The sequence below is a fragment of the Perognathus longimembris genome, chromosome 8 (assembly GCF_023159225.1).
Source record: "Perognathus longimembris pacificus isolate PPM17 chromosome 8, ASM2315922v1, whole genome shotgun sequence".
In the NCBI taxonomy this organism is placed as follows: domain Eukaryota; kingdom Metazoa; phylum Chordata; class Mammalia; order Rodentia; family Heteromyidae; genus Perognathus; species Perognathus longimembris.
Genome location: NC_063168.1, coordinates 68,108,946 through 68,128,925, shown reverse-complemented (window position 1 = coordinate 68,128,925; position 19,980 = coordinate 68,108,946). Strand labels below are relative to the sequence as shown.

Below are 19,980 nucleotides of genomic sequence, written 5' to 3'. Positions count from 1 at the left end.
GGAGGTACACTGAAAGTGTCCTGGAAGAACTGACACTTCAAAACTTGAAGTTGCTGTAAAAGAAAGGAAAAAGAAGCTACTATTTAAAGGGAAGAGCCTTGGAGAAGTTTAGAAAGGAGAGTGTATGGTGAGCTTGGAGATGGTAACTGACCTTCGGGGGCCTTTCCTGACTTTCTGGCCAGCAATCTACTTCAGTCCCCCTGCTCAACATAATCACACCTGAATGTAGTTACTGTTATCTTATCCCGTGTTCAGTTTTTATTGTATTACATCTGTCAACCCATCCATCCATCTCTCTCTTTCTCTACCTACCTATCTATCCATCTGATTATCTATTTGCCTATCTATCTACGTTCTGACCTACCTTTCTAGACAGATTAGGCAACCTCCGGAAGTTTTAATTACTTGGCCAAGTCACACTGCTAGGAAGTGGCAGAGCAGGCTTCATACGGTGGCAGGGTAGTTACCCGGTTGTCCTCTTACTCATGGATCTGAATTCTAGCCCCTCCTCTTCCTGCCTGGCAATGCCCATCAGCTTCTGTGGCTTCATTTTCCTCATTTGCATAATGCAAATCGTAATAGCCTTTATCTAGTGTCACCCGACATAACCTAAGGTAATTCAAGCAGTACTTGGCCCGAAGTAAGCACTATTTAAGATTTTCTAGGAAAATTGTTTTATGACAGACTCCACCAAGAAGACTGCAGGTGCACATCAATAGAGGTTAACGTAAGAAACAGTGTGAATCTTCTGTTATCCCTTAGTGCTTTGTAATGTTTTAAAGCTCCTTTCAAGAGGCCATGCGTTGATAAAAAGCCCTACGTGCCAGTCCCATGCTCATTTAGGGGGGATAAAGCCAATGCACAGCTTGTTTTAGAGATAAAAGCATTTTGCATGAAGACAGACAAAAAGCCACCACTGACAGTAGCCCCGCAATTCCCTGCATGGACATCATTGGTGTCTGGTCCTGCCAACTCTGCCATTTACTCAGCTTTGTGAGATCTCTGTTTCCTAGAAAACCTTAACAGAGTTCATACTGGAGTGGGGAAACAAATAGATGAGGTAAAATGCATAGAAAAGGCCTATCTCTAAGTATATTTTAGGGAGGGATTAAATTCCTTTATTGAATCCAAGTCCTTGTACATGGTAGACAAGTGCTTTACTTTTGAGCCACGTTTCCAGGCCTTTTGTTTCTATTTTGTTTTTGAAACAAGGTTTGACTGGCCTTGAATTCATGATCTTCCTACCTCTGCATCTCAAGTAGCTGAGACTGTAGGTATGTACCTTTGTACCCTGTTCTTTCTATAGTCTTTCTGCTAGGGAAATATATATATTCTGTCATAGAGCTTTATCCTTGCCAAATGCCACTTTCTTACTCTCCTTATATCATGGTACCAATGTGCTCAACTTTGTGTTGCAGTAGTTGTTTACCTGCTTCTTTCTCTACGTTAATCTCTCAGGACCAAAGCTATAATATTGTCTCTTGCTCTCTATCTTCTAGGATCACCTACCACAAAGCTGCGGTGAGTGAACAAAAGCAGCTCAGGAATTCCTACGCATGACACCCAAGTGCCTGGCTGAGGATTCTATCCCTCACAAGCCTGCATGTCTCGTTCTTCCTTCCTTCCCTCCTGCTCAAGTACCTTCCAGGACTGCTTGTGGTCTTTTCTTCATTCCCTATGCAACACTGTTGACAAAGTACGTAGCCATTTGAAGAAGTTCATACCATGTAGAGAGGTTCAGAGAAGAAGATAAAAACGACTCCAAATCCCCTCATCCTGAAAGAATGCATGTGGCATTTTGGTACATATTCTTGAAGATTTATTTATTCGTTTGTTTATTTTTGCTGGCCCTGGGGCTTGAAGTCAGAGGCTTGGCATTGTTTCCCAGCCTTTCTGTTCCAAGGCTGTTCCACTTCCAGCATTTTTTAGTGCTGAAATGGAGATAGAGTCTCATCGGCTTTCCTGCCTGGGCTGGCTTCGAACCACAATTCTCAGATCTCAGCTTCCTCAGTTGCTAGGATTACAAGCATGAGCCACCAGCACTTTTATTGTATAAAACGAGACATATGTTGTAAAGATAAAATCCTAACATATATCATCTCATAATTATTTCCTTTTTAGCACACCAGGCCTGCTTCCCAAAGCTCTTTGGGCAGGAGAGCATTGATGGTCAAAGAGTGTTTTAGAGCCTTGTTTAGGTTCAAGTCATTGGAGCCATCACCGAATAGGCAGGGCAGTCAGTGACACCTGTGTTTTCTAGTTTGCTCAGCTGTAAAACGAGTGCAGGAGCACGGGGGTGGGGGGTGGGGGCACATGGATGGAGATCCAGACATTTTCAGAGCAGAATCTCCCCCCCCCGCCACCCGCCGCCCCTCATTTCAGCATCCAGGAGAGGTTCCTATGCTTGTGTCCTCACGTGGTACAGCCACAGGAGACTCTGCTGCAAGCCCACCTCCAAGCTCCTTTCTCATTCCCTTTTTAAACAAATGGTTAGGCTGCTTTTGATCTTTCACACCTATTAATAATTAATGGCACAGTGAGCCTCCTGGTACACATATCTCTTTGAACCCTGGTTCTGACTTATTTCCTCCAATTCATTTGGACATGTGAAACAGTGCCATTTCTTGCTACATGTTGTTCCAATGTCTTAGAGAGAAATGTTTCCTTGAACTCAGTCTATCCAGCCATTACGGTGGCATGATTACTACTTTGAACTTCAGTCCACCCATAGTGGCTTGCTTTCTGGTCTTGCCTTTATCCCGTGTCAGAGCAAGGATTTCATCCACCAGCCATTCACAACACGAGACAGAAGGCTGGGGTCAGGTGGGCTCATCTGTCTGCCCACGAACAGCCGACAGCTTGAGCTTCTGTCTTCAGCTAGTTGCACTACACAGGATGAACCGCAAGACAGACTGAGGTAGGATAACTCCTTTGTGTGTCCAATGGATTGGGGACAATCATGGTGGTGGTGGGGTGCTCTGGGTGGCCACAGAGCCCTACCAACACTCAGAGGTGACCTCTGTGAGCACTGTAGGGTGGTTCCTCGTATGTGGGGCACACCTCCCCAGGGCAGGTCCTGGCCTGGTTGCCTCTGCTTTCCTGGCTGCAGTACCTTGGGGAGATGACTCAGCGGAGCACCTGCGGCTCTGCTGGCCCCCAGGGAGGTTGTCTAGAAGCTCAGAACGGAGGACAGGGAGGTGGTGTTTAGTTACCTGTGCTTTCAAGCCTTGGAGATTTCTACAGCTAGGATTACATTTACTCATTCTGAATAGTCAAGTGGAGAAAATTTAATGCGTGCTTCTCAAGTGTAATTTAGAGACTCAGTGTTTGAAAGAAGGTACTAGTTTTCACACATAAAACCAGAGCTTCTAGAAATTTGTTTGTCATTCTTGAATCTATTTGACCCTAAGAAGTTTTCATTTTCCTCTCGAGACGGATGAAAATGAAAGGAAAAAAGCTATCTTCATTCGAGGAGTTCTTGAAATTTGATAATTTGGAAAAAGCACATAGTTGAAGGATTTTCTTAGTGATCCACGGTCTGAGTCAGATGTTGTATTATTCTGATTGCTTCGGATGATACGGTTTAAATATCAGTTTAATTTTTCTAGCGCAGTAAATCCAATTACAGCAGTCAGGTGGTGATACTTTAATATTATTTAAGCAAAAGACTGAATGACAATTTTCATTTAATTAAGGGAGATAGAGGTAGGATGGAATTTCATCTTCCATTATTAGTCCTATAATTTTGTTACTTTCAGGTTTTATTGAAAATTGGATTGTGATAGATAGGGTCCTGCTTTTATTTTAATGTTTTTACAAGGCCTATTAAAAATTTATTTCTCATCATTTTTCCTGGATATCAGTGAGTTTCCACAGTACAGGAAGTTTGGCAAGAGCAGATATGCTCCTTAAGAGCAGCACAACCGCAGAAATCCAGCCATATCAACATACGGCTCATTCAGTGTGTGGCCACAATACATCATCACACCGAAGATACTTAGAAATTCCTGATAGCTCCTCTTAGAGAAAGTCACTTACCTTTATGCTTCTAATCATACGAAGCATGTTTGAGATTCAACTTGAACTTGCTTTTACCTTTCCTCATTTTTGAAGGTTTTAGTTGTCTGATATGATATGAAATTTCAAAACTGGATCATAAGAGACCGTGCTGGGGGTGGGGAGGAGGGAGACCATCTCCAACCCCATCAGTAGATGAAGTATTCTTTCTGTCTATCATTGCAAGCTTTCAAAGGACTGAGCTTCCAAACAGGTGTCCGTGGTCCTTTAACTAGATTCGCAGAGCCTTAGTTCTCCCCTGGGGATGAGCTTTGCACCCATCCCAAAGGACAGCTGACAGTCCCTGGAGGCAGTATTGGTTGTCATGACCTTGGCATCTCATGCTACAGCTGGGGATACTGCTAACTATCCCACAATGCTCAGCACGGTGCCTACAGAGAAAGAATATCAACGGTGTCAAGGCTGAGACATGTTGGTGTAGAAGTTAGCCAGGTTCTGACGCCTCCAGAGAAGCTGGTTGGGTCAGGAGGAATCTTGGCGGTGCCATTTCCCTGGGGACCACTGTCAATCAGCTTGCTTTTGTTATCCATATCGGGTCTTTCATTAATTTTCTTTTCAGTCTTCTTGGCGTGAGGGAGAGAACTGGGTTTCAGACAAAATGTGCAAAGCACCACTGTGCGACAAAGATCATTAATACGAAGATCGATCTTAGGACCTTGTCCCAAACTGAAGGCTTTCTCAGTCTCATGAGTGGCACTGATGTGACCGGGTTTCGGAATGTGGTGCTACCATGGTAGGGAGAGAGGGGATTCTGTGCAGGTAGCAAGGACACAGGGCTCTTCCCACACTGTCACACAGAGCCACTGCTTTGATCTCCCAGGCACTGATTTGATAGCTTCGCATACCAGTCTTCCACCTGTGGGAAGTGGGGAGGGATGGCTTCCCTCTCCTACAGATTGTCTGCTGGCTAGCTGAATTTCCCTGGCTTCAGTTCTAAGATGGGACATGAGGTTTTTAGAGGATGAAGCCATTTAAGGTTCCACTTCTTCTTTGCTTTTCTCTCTCAGTACCAGGGGCAATCATTTCATATGTTTTTGAAGGCTATAGACAACCCCTGGTGACATGCAGCCAGGCTGCAAGTACCAGGAGGGTTCAGAGAGGCTTATGAAGAGGGGACTCTGCGGAGGGTAGCCATCCTGGAGTCAACGTGATGTGTTTTGCCAGCACCCTGCTGAATCGCTCAGCAAGTGAGAAACCTGCTAAGAGGTAAATCACAACCAATACTCGCTTCTTTTGAACAGGTCACCTCTGATCACGTTGGCAGGAACCCGAAGAAATAGAAACTGGGTGGGGCTGTCCAGCAGCAAGCGGGGAGTAGGCTGGATGTATACATTTTGTTTTTCTACTAATCCTGATGCTTGGGGTCACGTTCTGCTTGCCTGCTTAATTCTCCATCGACCTTCTACAAGGTCTAAAAAGAACGTTGATTTTCACAATAAATGAAGTCACACAGACTCACCTGACTTTGAGTCCTGGCTCTGGTCCTCCTTAGATATGAAACTTTAGGAAAATAGCTTCTTTGAGCCTCAACGTCCCACCTATGAAATGAAAATAATGTTCCCATTATGTGGTATGTACAGTGCTTGCGGGTGGAGGAGGGGTGTGTAAATCTTCCCGTCAGCGTGTCTGGAGTATTGTGAGGATTCAGAGCATACCAGTGATTACTCAGTGTTGAAGAAAATCGCACCAAGAATCTGAATGCTCTTACAGGGGCATGAATGAATTCATAGTAAGAACTCATGACTGGTCTTACATGCATGTCTTTTGAAAATCCAGGTTTGCAATTTGCTTTTCTTTTTAGTAGGAATCATGGTGACGGAAAATGGGGCAGAGCCCAGGAATTCTGAATTTGGGTGGCAGGAAGAGAGAAAGGGCTAAGTTGTCATTCATTTGTGAGACAGTGCCTGAAGGCTCCTTAGATAACAGTTTCTATTAAAAAACAAAACAAAACAAAAAAAAAAGGATGCACTTGGTAACCTCACCCTGTGTCCCTGGGACAGATTTGACCTTTCTGTGGACAGCCAGTGCTTGAGGATTCTTGAAATGCTGACTAGTCTAAGCACCCTATGATTCTCTTCCATCGCTTATTAATATGCTGTTATCAAAGCTGTTTGGAGTTAATTAATTATCTTCCAGACAAATTAAAATTACCTTTTCTTGAAAGGCACTATAGTTGGAAAGGCATCTGACAAGGAAGACTGTATGTGTACACTGTAGATTCTTTTTATAGAAGCTCAGCAGCCTTTCTGTTTCATTGCAATGCAAATACTTAAGGCTGACCCAGTCATGCTACTGGGAGACTATGAAGGGAGAGAAGATGGAGGAGGAAGAGGCGGAGAAGAAGGAAGAAGAAGGAGAAGAGGAGGAAGGAAAGGGTCAAGAAGAGGGAAGGAGAAGACTTTTATCTCCTGAGTTGCTTTTATTTATTCCTGTTGAGAATTCTCTGCCATCTCTTATTAAGAGTTCCATCTGAGAATTGAGTTTGGGTAGATCTGTGTGTGCTTCTAAGTCTTTCTTCATTATCATCTCTGCCTGAGGTGAAAATTTACCCCTCTGCAATGCAGGAATAACCCGAAGGCTTGCTCTTCTCCTGGTAGGACAACTTGCCCTCTAGCTGGCTCTGCCTCGGCTGCTCTACACTGTCAGGAAACTGGTACTTGTTTACTTTGTGACATCTGGGGCTGTACTCAAGAACATCTGGTTTGGGGTCCCAGTGCTGACGGTAATACCCTGAAGATCCTGAAACCACTAGGACTGTTTGTTTAATGAGTGCTATAGCCAGAGGCATTCTTTTGCTTAGAATCAATATTTATTTCTCCTCCTCCTCCCTTTTGGACCTAAGGTGGATTGGAAAACATGAAAATCAATGGACGGATGCTAAGATGCTCGTGCAAACTGTGGGAGTGCACCCACACGAGGCAAGACTTCCTTGGTTGGGGATTGAAATGTTTTTGCTTTCCTTAATTTATTCGGAGAGAAAAAAATGAATGTTTGTCTTTCTGTTTGTTTTGGCACCAATTTCAAGCCCGTTGTACTCATTTGCATATGTGCGTGCACACACATGCACACATGTACACACGCACTCTGTACACATACACACCCCACACACTAATCAGAAGACTACCTGTTATCATTTCTAATCTGTGAAATCTGTCAATGGGCAGATAGAGAAAGAAATTGAATTTGTCTCCCCTTTGAAATCTATTGATTTTGAATCATAGCAGCGGAGTTAATTTTACTCTGAAATGGATTAAAATGTGTTCATTTAGAAGTTTATGATATGTATCTTGAATGAATTGGCTAGAAGAATAAGACCCCTGTGAGGAAATTGTGTGGGAGGTGAGAGCTTCTAGTGTCTAGTTTATCTTCGATATTCCACTGGCCTGTGTCTGTGGTGATGCCTGGCGGCATTCTACTGCACTCAAGTTCTGAGAGTTCTTATACCTATTCATATATTCAATATATATAATGCTTTTATAGGGGAAAAGACCACCAAGTCCCTGACAGTTTGATGGGGTCCTAAGGCTTAGATGCTCAGAGCACTGTCATGGAATTCTTGGCTATGTTTCTTCCATGGAGGTACAACTTATGGTTGATGGTTTCTTCTTCAGGTAAGAGTGATTTCCCAGCCGTTGCTTTGGCTTGCGCAGCCAAAAGACAGGATTGGCCACTCCATGTCTATGTGCTCCCCACATTCCAGTGAAGGAAGAAGGGCGGAGCTTCTTGGATGACGATGGATGTTCTACTGTGCAGGATGAAGGCAGAGTGTGTGACATCACCCCCACAAAGGTAAGAGTCGCCTCTCTGTGTCACTTTTCTCTTGACAGCCATTGGATAGCAGAGGAAGAAGAGAATAAACGATACAGTATAGTGACATGAACCATTAGACATCGGGAGGTTATTCTGGATAAAATCCATTGAGCAGTTGATATGAGTAGTTAAAAGAAGAAGAGCGGTGTCTGGAAGGGTTAGATTAATGTTGAGTGACATCTTGGGCTAAGATGTGGTGCTATACATTCTTTCCTCCCTCTGATTTCTCAAACTTGACAAAAATAACACTAGCTCTACGGTGACATGATTCTTCTTATTTGAGTCCATCTGGCTAAAAAATAAATGCCCTAGAACTGGGATATTGTGAGTGTGGCTTCGATTATAGAAGCATATTTTGTGGGAGACAGTGTTTAAAACATCGTGGGATGGGTCTAATGAAGCTTGAGCTTTTTCTTTTTTGCCAGTCCTGGGGCTTGGACTCAGGGCCTGAGCACTGTCCCTGGCTTCTCTTTGCTCAAGGCTAGCACTCTGCCACTTGAGCCACAGCGCCACTTCCGGCATTTTTTTCTATATATGTAGTGCTGAGGAATCGAACCCAGGGCTTCATGTATAGGAGGCGAACACTTTACCAGTAGGCCATATTCCCAGCCCTTGAGCTATTTTTAATAAACATAAAAGTCAGAGTTTCCATGTCTTTGTAGAACACTGGTGGATATGTCTATACTGTACCTCTGCTCCCCCAAAGAGCTACATAATGCATTGTATCTACTTACATAAAGATGGATAGTTCAGCAAGGTCCCAAACAAACCCTCAATTTGCTTGAATTAAGTAGTTTGGCTACTGGAGCATTGGACTGTTCCATGCCTGGTCTGGAAGTGAGTGTCTTATTACTAGACTGTGTTAGCACAAGAGGCTATAGAGCTGTAGAGAGGACTCCAAACACTAAACTACACAGAAGGAGTCAGTGGCCATTCTCTCCGTAGCTACAGCCCTTTCTCTTTTGCTCCCTTCAATCTGTACAATCCTATTCAAGCATCTGTCACAGGGTATTATAATGTCTTTTATATCACCTTGTGGGCAATGTCGATACAATGCCGTATACAGGGGCTGCTGGAAAAAGTGAAGAGGGAACTATGAATTGGTCTGGCTACTTTCAAATTCTTCACAACACCTTCGCTTGAGTACCAGAACTTTCCTGCTGCAGACATTTCTGTACCTACCAGGGTTCCACTGGAGAAGTAATGTGGCTAGAGGTGCAGGGTGCGAAGCTTCTCTTGGGGCAAAGTCCACGTTTTCTTTGTTGAAAAGCTGCCACCTGTGAGGTTTTTGCCTTTTATAAGTAGGTTGGCTTTCTGGTTCTCTGGCTCAGTGAATCACTCAGCCTTCTGAGATCTCCAGTGCTTGGAGATGGGTTGTATAGAATACAGAGATTCATTCATCTATTGAAAAGTATCTCTGCTGGTTTTTTTTTTTTTTAACAACTTGACGATTGTGAATGGTGTGGCAATGAACATAGGTGTGCAACATCTTTACCATGTACTGGCTCATGATGTTCAGGGTAGATGCCCAGAAGTAGTGAGGCTGGGTCACATGGAAGATCTGTTTAGGTTTTTGAGGAACCTCCAGACTGTTGTTCAGAGTGATTGTACCAGTTTCACATTGCCACCAACAGTGCAATAGGGTTCATTTCACCCACTCTTCCCCCAATTTTTGTTGTTGTTCGAATTCACTAAGTTGGCCAATCTGGGTGAGATGGAATCTCAGCATTGTTTTCATATGCTTTATGGCCAGAGATGATGAGCCTTTCTTTATGTATTTCTTTGCCATTCTTACCTAGGTCACATTTTTAGGGTACATTTTTCCATAGGTCTTGTGAGTTATGTTTCCAAAAAGACCTTTGCATTTGTTATTTATTTGTATTTGCGACTTGTTTACTTTAATCCTAGGAACTAAAAGCTTCATGCTTGCTAGGCAAGTGTTGTACCCACTTGGGCTATACCCCCAGTCCTTCATTTATTATCTTGTCCTTGAGTTGGGCTTGGCATCTCATTTCATAGTTGAAGAGTGTTCCTTGCCAAGGTCACATAGCTGGGAAGAGACAATTTAAGCATAAGTTCACCTAGGCTTTGCCTCTCGATGTTTGTCTGATGTGTCTTTTGGCTCAGTGTGAATAATGGAACACAGCATATTAATTCTGTTTAGCTCAACATATAAAAGTTTGGTTCAGGTTATGAATGTTCTGGAACTGGGTGGCCTAGGAAGCCAGAGACTATGCCACTGCATGTTGCCAGCCATGGCCCACGTTTGACAAGCATGTCAGATACAGCACAGAGCAAGGATGGAGTACTGTGGGTTAGTTAGCCAGTGGGATTCCCACGTGCACCAAGGCTTCCTCAGTGAAGAGGGCTAGAAAGTTCCTGGAGGCAGTGGCTCCATGGAGGGGCCTTGGCATGTGCAAGCAGTGTTGTTCCTAAAAACAAAGACTCAACTCAAAGGTTCTTGGAGGTTTCCCATGTTCTGCATTCTGGCTTTGGTCAGATACTTACATGCTGAAATCTCAAAACGCACTATTTAGGCGCTCTACAACCATCATTTCATAAGGGCCCGAATCCAAATCCATGAACATCTCCATTTCCAAATGCGCAGGTAGGGGGGAGGCTCCGTGTAAGAGGAGGGAACTGAGGAGATACTGGGGTTGATTGGATTGGGTGTAGATTTTCAGTTTTGTTTGTGTTTCCATGATTCTGTTTGGTATTTTGTCAAGCTGGTGTTACTAATCCGTGTTCTCTTATTGTAATAAAAATACCCAGGGTCGAGTAATTTATGGAGGAGAGGATTTGTTTAGCTCAATAGTTCTGGTGGCTGGAAGTCTACCTGGCATGGAGCTGGCTCTGCCAAGTGCCCACCTGGCTGCATCAGAGCCTGGTGGAATGTTCCATGGGATGAGACAGGAAGCCAGGGAGAACAGTGCGGGGCTCAGCCTTTTTCTTTTATACTGAAAGAGTTCCCTCCTGGGGGTTCTACAAGAATGACTTCCATCCCTTCTGGAGGCCATGCCTGCCATGACTTAACCAGTTCTCATTAGATTTTGACTCTGGGAGAGGTCTAGAACCTGGATACTCACCTTTTAAAGGGGTGCTAGGTCTTTTTTGACCCCTTTTATGAATGTGGCATTGGATGTGGGCTGGCATGGAGAAGGGCTATAACCAGAGCAAGGCAACTGTTTGTGGATGAATGTGATTCCCAAAGAAGGACTTATCTGACACTCTCAGTAGGTGTGACAGCGAGAGCCTCAGTTCTGAAGGGCAGATTTGAGTGACTATCAAACAGCATGCATTGGGTCATGTGCTCTAGGCCTCTTCAGTGGTCAGGGCTAGGAAATAAGATGTTCCTTTTCCCAAAAATATTCATGTGGTTGTTTCCAGTTCAAATTCAGGATCAATGGGACTTTCCTTAATTTCTTGGATTTTATATAATATTTCTTTTAAATTGGACCCAAAATCTCAGGGGAACTTACTGATACAAACCTAATAGTTTATTTGCTTTATCCAACATGTGTATGAAAGTTTCAGAGTAATTATATCCATATGATTGCTAAAAATATTTTAAAATGTCTATCATACTTTCTGGTTCTTAGGGATATATGTCAGTGGGGATGTACCAACTGTTATGTCTTAGTGTATATTGGAATAATTTGTTTCTCTGAATTTAAGCTATCAACTTGATGCATAGTTAGGTTTAATTTTTATGAAATGCCCTTTTGATATTTACTTAAAATGTGTTTCATAATTATGTAAAACATTTATATGGCTTCAAAGGTGAGCTTCCAACAATGTCTTCCAAACCCTGTTTTATTTTTCTAGCCATATAGAAAAGCCTTGTATTATTTTTAGTTGATGTTTCTACAGTTTCTTTTTCTTTATGTGAGTATATATGTAATACATATAATGTATAGGCAAATATATACCTGTATGTACATGTATATGTATATGCATTTATATTTCCCTCTTTTGGGATAAATCATAACATCCTATAGACACTTTTCTGTAACTTGGTCTTGTTCTCTCACTCACTTAGCCAAATTATTCTAGAAACCACAGCACTACATTGTATAGAAAGGTGGATTATAACTTTTTTTTTTCAGCCAGTTTTCTACCAATGGATATTTGGGTTGATTCCAATTATTCACTGTTTTCATTCTTTGCTTGTTTATCTTTGGGCAATATTTCTAGAAGAGACATTACTAGGCCAAAAAGCAAATGCCTATGTAGTTTTTCTACATTTTGCCAAGTTCCCCTTCCTAGGAGGTCTCGTTCACTTTGCGTTCCCATCACAACGTCTGTGGAGAGTGGCTGATTTCCCATACAGGGATATTTAGTCTGTTTTTCCCCAATTTGATATATTAGGTATAATGTTTCAATCTGCATTTATCTTTTCCTGAACAAGGCTGAACTTTTTCCTCTCTGACTTCAAACTCACTAGCATATTTTTTCCCTGTGGACTGTTTCTATCTCATCAAACTTCTATTTTTATATTCTTTTCTGTGTTTTGAGTCAGAATTAGAAGTTATTCACATTTTTCTGTATTATAAATGAATTGATCAATATCTTTATCAAGTAAGTGTCTATATCTATACTCACACAGATTGTGTGTGTATACACACTATATATACACACAGTCATCCTTCAGTATCCATTGCTATTAGTTTTAGGACCATATAGATACACAAATTCTCAGTTGTTCAAGTCTCTAACGTAAAGTGATACAATATTTGCATGAAACCTCTGCCTATCCTTCTCTATATTTTATGTATTTGAGAATACTTATAATACTACAATAGGAATTCTACTGTTTATGGAAATCTGTTTTGTTAATGGAATAATTTTCCTGGAATATTTTTAATCTGCAGTTGGTTAAATCCTCAGAGGTGTATATATGTGTGTGTGTATGTGTGTAATAACAAATATAATAATATATAATATATTATACCTATATATAATAAACATAGTAAATAACATATTATAAACATATATGTGTTATATGGGAACATATATATGTGTGTGTGTATACATATTGTGTGTGTATATATATATAGCTTTGGGCCAGTAGCGTACTGGGCTGGGCACGAAGCCCTGAATTGGGCTTCTGTCTCCATCTGTACCATTGTTGCCTAGTTGCCTCTTTCAGCCCTGTTCCTCAATTGGCCAACCTCAGGGTGAGGAGAAAGGAGTAAGGACACTTCATAATTGCCATAACCGTGGCTACATGGATGGATGCTTACTTCACTGTGTAGAAGTGGGAGGGGAGCTCTGTGATCTGCCCCTCATCAGCTTCTGTAGACAAGACTCAGCCAGCGAAGCCAATTCTTATTTGGCACATCACAGCTTGCCTTCTGGGCTAAAGCAATTTTTCTGATCCCAAGAGATGCTTTTTTCTCCCTCTCTTCTGAAAGCTCTGTAACCAGAAACCTTTGGTTTAATGGGATTGTGGAACGTATAGACTCAGACTCTCCTTCACTGGTGTGGAGTAAGTAAAATGCGAGGAGGACACAGACTGACACGTGTGACATTCATGTTGTTTAGAGGAGAAACTGTGGAGATATTGAAAAATAGATCACACACATTCTGTATAGCACACTTACTTATACCAACAATGCCACAAAACACACTCTGGCTTTCTAGTGTGTGGGCTTCCAGGACAACCAAGATGAAAAATAATCTACCAGCAGATAACTTCCATTAGAATCGTCGTTTAGCTAAACTAGCTTCTTGGAACATTCTCCTGTTCTACTTGCCACGAGCTTTCAGAAACCTAAGTTACATAAATATTTGGATCAAGTCAGGAGCTCTGACTTAGGGCTTTCAAAAAAGATACCTAATTGAAAATTAAAAAAAAAAAAAAACCCCGAAGGGTGGACAATAGAGCTTTTAGAAGAGGCCATTAAATCATTTGAAGGTACGTCAAGCTATGCTGTGTCTTTAGTTTTATGGGACACATTCAGTGTTGGTGCTTTGGGAGCAAATACCCGTGTGTTTCTTTTTTATTTTGTTTTGTCAGTTGTGGAGCTTGAACTCAGGACCTGGATGCTGTCCCTGATTTAATTTTGCCTAGAGTTCTGGAGCTTGAGAAGCATCCATGTCGGAACTGGCAATTAAGAAGACCCCCGTGCTGTGTCACAGTACCAAAGGTGGAAGGGTGAACCTCAGTGGGATCACCTAAGTCATAGTCACAAATACAACCATGCCCACTTGTTGATTAAGACCCTTTAATGGTCTTGCTGACAGGATAAGAATCCACATTCTCCAGGTTGATATAATTGCTCCTTCATCATCTGCCTTCTACCTGTCACTGACACCATTTGTCCTGTTTGGTCAGCTCTGCTGGGTCTTTCACTCTCCAAACTGCTTTGAAGTTTCTCCAGAAAGAATCTCTGTGCTTTCCTCAATAATCCTAAACATAGCTGACTCGCCTATGTTGTACTTCTCACGATGGGTTACAGATTATAATAAAGAAGAAAACCAGGGGCAAGGAGAGTCTGTGCACTGGAGAGTCTGGGTTAGAATCTTGGCTCCAATTTTTATTTACCTATTGTGTGATCTTGGATTTGAGTCCTAAGTAGCCATTTCCCCCATATGTCTTCCTTATAGTTTTGGAAGAATTAAATGACATTTGTGAATTTGTCACCTAATCATAACTGATGAGAACAGTGGTCTCCTATCCCTTTATCTGTTGCATCTGTTCTGTCCGAGGAAGTATCATTTAATTGAGTGATGGTTAAAAACCTTTATTTCTTTCCCGAGAAACAGATCTGGTACATCCGGGTTAGCATTAAAATTAAAAATCGGCAATGTGGTTGGTCAATGCAGACTCTCTCGTGAGATAATCACTGATGAGAGTTGTGCAGGAGACAGTGAGGAGGGGAGAGATAGCAGAGGAGTGTGTCTGCGTTGTGACATTGATAGTGCAATTAGCTTGAGAAGGTGTCCTCGGGTCAGCCTCTTTCCACGTGGTCATACCTGAAACACCATCCTAGGAAATGTAATGATAACTCCAAGATAGTCAGTACTTAAAGGCAGAGAGATAATTATATCCTCTCGATTTGCTCTGCTCAGCTTCAAAAGAAATGGGATTCATTTAAGGAATAACTCATTGGAGCAAAAAGGGAAACCCACATTGTTTTTAAGAGCTTGGTTTTCCTGTGGGTAGGCTTGGGGGCCAAGTGCAGAGGAGATTGCTCTTCCTGTGGGTGAGTATCTGAGCCGGGGTACCCCAGAGCTGTGCCTTCTCAAACATGGGGAGGCTCATGGTCCAGACTATGAAGACACACGTATTATGTAAGTGATAGAAAGTGTGTGTTGTTGTTTGTGCATCAGAGGTGGAAGGTGATGTCTGACAGCTTAATAAATAATCAAATAGGAATTAGAATTCACAAGAACTCCATAGCAGCCCTTTTTGCTTTCCCCCAAATAAATCAATCTTTAAACTCAAGGTTTGTTTTGTTTTGTTTTGGTGCCAGTATTGGGGCTTGAACTCAAGAGCCTGAGCTCTGTCCTTTCGCTTTCTTGCTCACAGCTGCTACTCTGCTTAAGTAATAGCTTCCCTTCTGGCCTTTTGCTGCTTAATTAAGAGTCTCAAGGACTTTGCTAACTGGCTTTGAAGAGCAGTCTTCAGATCTCAGCCTCCTGAGTAGTTAGGATTACAGGTGTGAGCCACCGGTGCCTGGATTTAAACGCTTTGAAAAAGTATCTGTTTTGCCTTTTTTTTTTCCTAATCAAAATATGTAATCACGTGTATACCATATATATGAATATAATCATGTATTTTTAATCTATATATAATACATTATATTTGATAGAACATTTAGTTTACCCACTAACATATATTAACATAACCATATGTATGCAGCAGTATGCTTTCAATGTAGCCCGTCATCCTGGGAAAAAGCAGCTTGGAAAGAGAAGGATGGGACCCGGTGTAATACTGTTTGTGTTCCTTCAAGGCGCTGCGTGACCTGCCTGGTCTCCCTTCCCAGCCGGGACTCTGCCTTCTGTGTCCATCATGGTGTTTGGTGAGTTCTTCCATCGCCCTGGACCAGAGGAGGACCTTGTCAACTTGAACGTGGGGGGCTTTAAGCAGACGGTGGACCCGAGCACGCTGCTGCGGTTCCCTCACACCAGACTGGGGAAGCTGCTTGCCTGCCACTCGGAAGAGGCCATCCTGGAGCTGTGTGATGATTACAGTGTGGCCGACAGAGAGTACTATTTCGACCGGAACCCCTCCCTGTTCCCCTACGTCTTGAATTTCTATTACACGGGGAAGCTGCACGTGATGGAGGAGCTGTGCGTGTTCTCCTTCTGCCAGGAGATCGAGTACTGGGGCATCAACGAGCTCTTCATCGGCTCCTGCTGCAGCGGCCGCTACCAGGAGCTCAAGGAGGAAAGCCACGAGAAGGACTGGGACCAGAAGAGCAACGATGTGAGCACCGACTCCTCCTTCGAGGAGTCCTCTCTGTTTGAGAAGGAGCTGGAGAAGTTCGACCGGCTGCGCTTTGGACAGCTCCGGAAGAAGATCTGGATCCGAATGGAAAACCCGGCTTACTGCCTGTCGGCCAAGCTGATCGCCATCTCCTCCCTGAGCGTGGTGCTGGCCTCCATCGCGGCCATGTGCGTGCACAGCATGCCCGAGTTCCAGAATGAGGATGGCGAGGTGGACGACCCCGTGTTGGAGGGCGTGGAGATCGCCTGCATCACCTGGTTCACCGGGGAGCTGGCCATCAGGCTGGTGGCTGCTCCCAGTCAAAAGAAATTCTGGAAGAACCCTCTGAACATCATCGACTTCGTGTCCATCATTCCCTTCTATGCCACCCTGGCGGTGGACACCAAGGAGGAGGAGAGCGAGGACATTGAGAACATGGGGAAGGTGGTGCAGATCCTTCGGCTCATGAGGATCTTCCGGATTCTGAAGCTTGCTCGGCACTCAGTAGGCCTTCGGTCGCTGGGAGCCACGCTGAGACACAGCTATCACGAAGTGGGGCTGCTGCTGCTTTTCCTATCCGTAGGAATTTCCATCTTCTCCGTGCTCATCTACTCCGTGGAGAAAGATGACCCCTCATCCAGTCTGACCAGCATCCCCATCTGCTGGTGGTGGGCCACCATTAGCATGACGACTGTGGGCTATGGAGACACCCACCCTGTCACCTTGGCTGGCAAGATCATCGCCAGCACCTGCATCATCTGCGGCATCTTGGTAGTGGCGCTTCCCATCACCATCATCTTCAACAAGTTTTCCAAGTATTACCAGAAGCAGAAAGACATCGATGTGGACCACTGTAGTGAGGAGCCACCGGAGAAGTGTCATGAGCTACCTTACTTCAACATTAGGGACGTGTATGCACAGCGGGTGCATGCCTTCATTGCTAGTCTGTCTTCTGTGGGCATCGTGGTACACGATCCTGACTCCACAGATGCTTCCAGCATCGAAGACCACGAGGATGTTTATAACACCGCTTCCTTGGAGAAACGCACAGTCAAATGAGCAGGGACATTTGTGCCTGTATCTTGTGTCCCTTCCTGACATTAGGTTAACACAGCTTTATAAACCTCAATGGGTTCGTTAAAAAAAAAAAAATCATTTAATTCTCAGGGTGTACCTTTTAGCCATAGTAGGACATTCATTGCTGAATTCTGAAATGATAGAATTATCTTTATTTTTCTCAATTAAATGCCTTGTTCTGAAATTTATTTTTTACGAGAGAGTTGTGATACAGTTTTGGAAAAAAAAAAGTCAATGATATTGGGTGGGATTCGTTGCTACGGCTTGTGTATCATTCTGTATTTGCCATTTACTCACATTGAGCTAACTATAACTTACCGATGAGTAGAATCAAAGGCCCAGCTGACTGAAGATTACATGCATGTAAGATCCAAAACATGAGACAACGCATGTAAATCCATGTTCATGTTCTAGGCATGGAAATTAGGAGCCCAATAAACTTCCTAATTCAGTATGGAGAATGTCTTGGTTGTATGTTTTCATGTCAAGAAAGTATATTTCAGTGTGCTCATGGTTGACTTGGAAGGAAATGCTCTTATTTTAAAAAAAAAAATCAAGGCTTTTCTTTATATTTTTGAATCTAAACCAACAATGGTATCTTAGCTTTTTGTTCAGTTACTTGTGGCTGTGGACATGTACATGTACCTGATTGAACTGCACTGTCCAGACTACAATGATTAAGCATGCATGTGTTTGCGACATGCCGATGAAATAGGCACCCTTTCTGATGTATTTTAGCATATGTTTTTGTTTTTGGGTGATACTAGGGTTTTTACTCTAGGCATTATGCCAAGGCAGCTGTTCTACTGCTGAACCATGCCTCTATCCCTGCTCTTTGGTGGTTATTTATAAGATAGAGTCTTGCTCCCTGCTCAGGCCCAAGTCTGGACCAGGATTTTCCCATGTTAAGCGTTCTATTGTTGCTGCGACCATAGAAGTGTGCCATTGTGTCCTGCTTCCCTCCACTGGGATGGAGTCTCTTGGACTTTTTGGCCCAGGCTGGCTAGAAACTGCAATCCTCCCGCCTCAGTCTCCATGTATTTTAGGCTGACAGCCATGTGTGACTGTTGCCTTCTATGGGGTGAGAAAGGGTCTTGTGAACTTTTCTTCCCAAGTTGTGATCAAATTGTGATCCTTCTGTTCTCAGCCTCTCAAGTATTGAATTTTATAATATTGAAAAAAATGTTGTAATATTTTCTACTTGCTGCTAGGATATCACCTGAAAATTATCCAGAAGAAGATAAACCTACACACAGTCAGAGACCCATTCAGGAGGTGGTAGAAAGGTAGAAATGTTGTCCAAACACACAGATGTGATTTATTATGGCCAGAGGAATGAAATGTAAATGACCAAGAAAGCTTTGCCAACAGCTCTTCAATGAGCCAACATTTTCAAATCACCACAGGGATGTGATAGCTGCATCTTACATAGAATTCCCTCAGTACCAAAGGAGATATCCATAATCATTGCCAGAGCAGTGGCAGAGCAATTTCACCCTGTATGGAGAGAACTTAGCTGTAGACTTCATTTTGGCAATCTATGGCTCTGCTAACTCACCCTGTCAGGCTGGTGGCAGCATTTTTTTCCCTCTGCTTTCTGGATGGAGGAGCTACATAGATTTATTTTCCAACCTTTAATGCTTAGGGGGGCATTTCTTTAAAAGAAGGATGCTATCAATGTTTTCACTCTTCATTGTTCCTGAAGGGCCAATCACTTTTGAGATGGACAGGCACTTAGGTTTATTTCCTTTGATGATACTGGATGTTGAGCTCAGGATCCTAACATCCAGTTTGCTACCTCAGCTGCTGCTCTATTACTTGAGCCAGACCTCCAATCCAGCTTTTTGCTGGCTAATTAAAGAGGGAATCTTTTAGACTTTTCTTCCTGGGCTGGCTTTGAACTGTGATTGTCCAGGCCTCAGTCCCCTGATTAGCTAGGATTTTAGGTGTGAACATCAGCGCTAGGTAGAATCCGATCACTCTTTTAAAGCTGGAGGTTTGTTATATATATGGGTGTCATCTATTGCTCAATTAAAAAAAAACAAAAAACATGTTTCTCAAAATGTTCTTTTGATGTTGGGATAAATGTAGTGTTGAGCCGTAGCAGAATTTACAGCCTCATTTTATTAAGTATTTCCTAATTAGTCGTGAGGTCTGTTTAAGCAGTGATTGTACTGATATCCCCTACCATCAATAATAAGAATGAACTACTTCAGTGAGCCCTTTGCCTCTATAATCTCCTTTAGTTCTTTCCCTTTTCTTAATAGCAAGGGGGTAATTACTGTTTGCATTTGAAGATGTGAAATTGGAGGCTGCCAGGGAAAGTGGTTTGCTTAAAGTCACACAGTGAGAAACGCAGTTGGGCTTTGAACCCACAGAGCCTGGGCTCTGAACTGCAATGTCAGAGAGTGGATGTAAGGAAACATCAGAACCATCTTCGTCCGGAGAGACCGAGAAGAAGCAGCCAGTGCTAGTGTCAGAGTTTGATTTTTCTAGTACCTGGGTCAGAGGAATAATGCTGGCTTGTGTACCTATCCTTTCTACATTCAGAAATGGAACACATTTATTGACAGAGACAG

The 19,980-nt window shown here is 42.9% G+C and overlaps 1 protein-coding gene across 1 annotated transcript; it reads left to right on the top strand.

Annotated features, from left to right (window-relative positions):
• Window positions 1-1,677: 1,677 nt before the first annotated feature.
• Window positions 1,678-17,859, top strand: Kcns3 (potassium voltage-gated channel modifier subfamily S member 3). Its single transcript, XM_048353392.1, has 3 exons — window positions 1,678-1,696; window positions 7,689-7,866; window positions 15,849-17,859. Exon 3 carries the CDS (start codon window positions 15,908-15,910, stop codon window positions 17,381-17,383), a length of 1,476 nt encoding a protein of 491 aa, XP_048209349.1. The 5' UTR covers window positions 1,678-1,696; window positions 7,689-7,866; window positions 15,849-15,907; the 3' UTR covers window positions 17,384-17,859.
• Window positions 17,860-19,980: the final 2,121 nt, after the last annotated feature.

Excerpts from the sequence above, each read along its gene's own strand:
- Kcns3 (XM_048353392.1), top strand. The coding sequence starts at position 15,908 with ATGGTGTTTGGTGAGTTCTTCCATCGCCCTGGACCAGAGGAGGACCTT.